The sequence below is a fragment of the Aplysia californica genome, unplaced genomic scaffold (assembly GCF_000002075.1).
Source record: "Aplysia californica isolate F4 #8 unplaced genomic scaffold, AplCal3.0 scaffold00002, whole genome shotgun sequence".
NCBI classification, from domain to species: Eukaryota; Metazoa; Mollusca; class Gastropoda; order Aplysiida; family Aplysiidae; genus Aplysia; species Aplysia californica.
Genome location: NW_004797272.1, coordinates 1,260,586 through 1,262,338, shown reverse-complemented (window position 1 = coordinate 1,262,338; position 1,753 = coordinate 1,260,586). Strand labels below are relative to the sequence as shown.

The following is a 1,753-nucleotide window of genomic DNA, read 5'->3' as shown; positions in this document are numbered from 1 at the left end:
TGCTGCTGCTGCTGCTGCTGCTGCTGCTGCTGCTACTACCACTACTACCACTGCCACTACTACTACTACTACTACTACTACTACTACTACTAAATTAATTTTATTTGTATAGCGCATATCCCCGCTCGACAGCAAGGTCTGTGCGCTTTACACTACATGTATATTATTACCCCAGCAGACCATACAACACTCAGACACATTCTCAGCTTCCCGGGAAGCATATAGTGCAGGCAGCTGATTGGTTAAGCACTCAAACCCTAACAAATTGACAAGTTCTTTCACAGTCTATATCTGGGTACCCATTCCCACCTGGGTTAAGTGAGGAACATTCATGTAAAGTGCTTATCCCAAGGACACAACGTCGAGCTCCTGGTGGGATTCGAACCTACGACTTTACGGTTGCAAGTCTGAGAGCCTAATCACTAATCATCATCATCATCAGAATCATCAAGGCCATGATTATTGGGCAATAGCTGTAAATACGAATTTGCCATTGTCGACTGGACAAGTATCAATATTCCCCAGTGCCAATTGGGCATTTCTTTTGTGAACATTTTTGTAAGTCATATTCAGCTGACACTAAGAAAAGAACTATTGGGAGATACGATTTTGTCTAATAGGAGCACCAATAGCAATTATCTCTCTCTCTCTCTCTCTCTCTCTCTCTCTCTCTCTCTCTCTCTCTCTCTCTCTCGTTCCCCAACTCTCCCTCTCATTCTCTCCCTCTCTCTCTCGCTCCCCAACTTTCTCTCTCTCGCTCCCCAACTTTCTCTCTTTCATTCTCTCTCTCCCTCCGCTCTCCCCCAAATTCCTTGACACTGCACTACATCAAATCTATAGTTCAACTCAACCCTTTCCCCGGGAAAAGAAACAACTTCGTTCCCTGGAGCGGTATCACTTACCCATATCAGAGAAATCGTCCACCAGAATGACCTCCTTGAGCAGATGGGCGGGCGTCCGGTCTATGACGCTGTGCACTGTGCGAAGTAACACTGACCACGCCTCGTTGTGGAAGCAGATGACCACACTGGTGTCCGGCAGCCGGTCATGGTACGACATGCTCTTGCACCTGGAGGAAAGATACAATCAATCGTGAGAAACTGTTAGTGTTTTACTGCCATTTGCAAGTTCGGTTTCGTTTTGGGAAACGCTCGCACAAATGAGATCATTTCGGAGGCAGGATGCTTCGACCCAGCTTGTTAGAGCCAATTCAGCATGAGCAGGACACAGTATCCCAGCAGCAGACAGACGATCGAAGATACTTATTTTTTTTCTTTAAAAAAAAAGCTTCCTTACTTGGGAATCAAACGCATGTCTTCCGCGTGCTACGGCAAAGAGAGCTAACTGCTCCAACATAAACATTGGCAAGAGATGAGGTGAGGCAGGAGAAACAGAATGGGTACAAAAAAACAAACTGACATTTCGTGTGTGTAGAGCGCTTTCCTTGACAGAGTGGGAGACCCACATAATAGAGCGTTGGAGACTGTATTTGAGAGGACAAAACTCTCGGTCCATACATCGGAACAAACGAGACGGAGGAGGGACTGTGTACATAGAAATGTGTATCACTATTGCGTTGTGGTAGCGGATTGGGAGTCGTATCAAAATATCAAGATTTGAGAGGAATTTTTAGAGCCGAAATGATCTCGCTGACTGAAGCATTTCATACCGCTTGTACACCTATATCGAACGTCCTGTTCTAATGCCTTCTGTCATGATGAATCAGTCTACTTTCTTCTTCACCACACCTCTG

General features: G+C 45.5%; 1 protein-coding gene across 1 annotated transcript in view; it reads right to left on the bottom strand.

The window, feature by feature from the left end:
* Positions 1–1,753, bottom strand: part of LOC101853201 (polypeptide N-acetylgalactosaminyltransferase 5) — a gene marked incomplete in the record, with an annotated part of 130,496 nt that overhangs the window by 6,877 nt on the left and 121,866 nt on the right. The window contains 1 exon segment of the mRNA XM_035972794.1: positions 903–1,069. Coding sequence (XP_035828687.1) covers positions 903–1,069 — 167 coding nt within the window.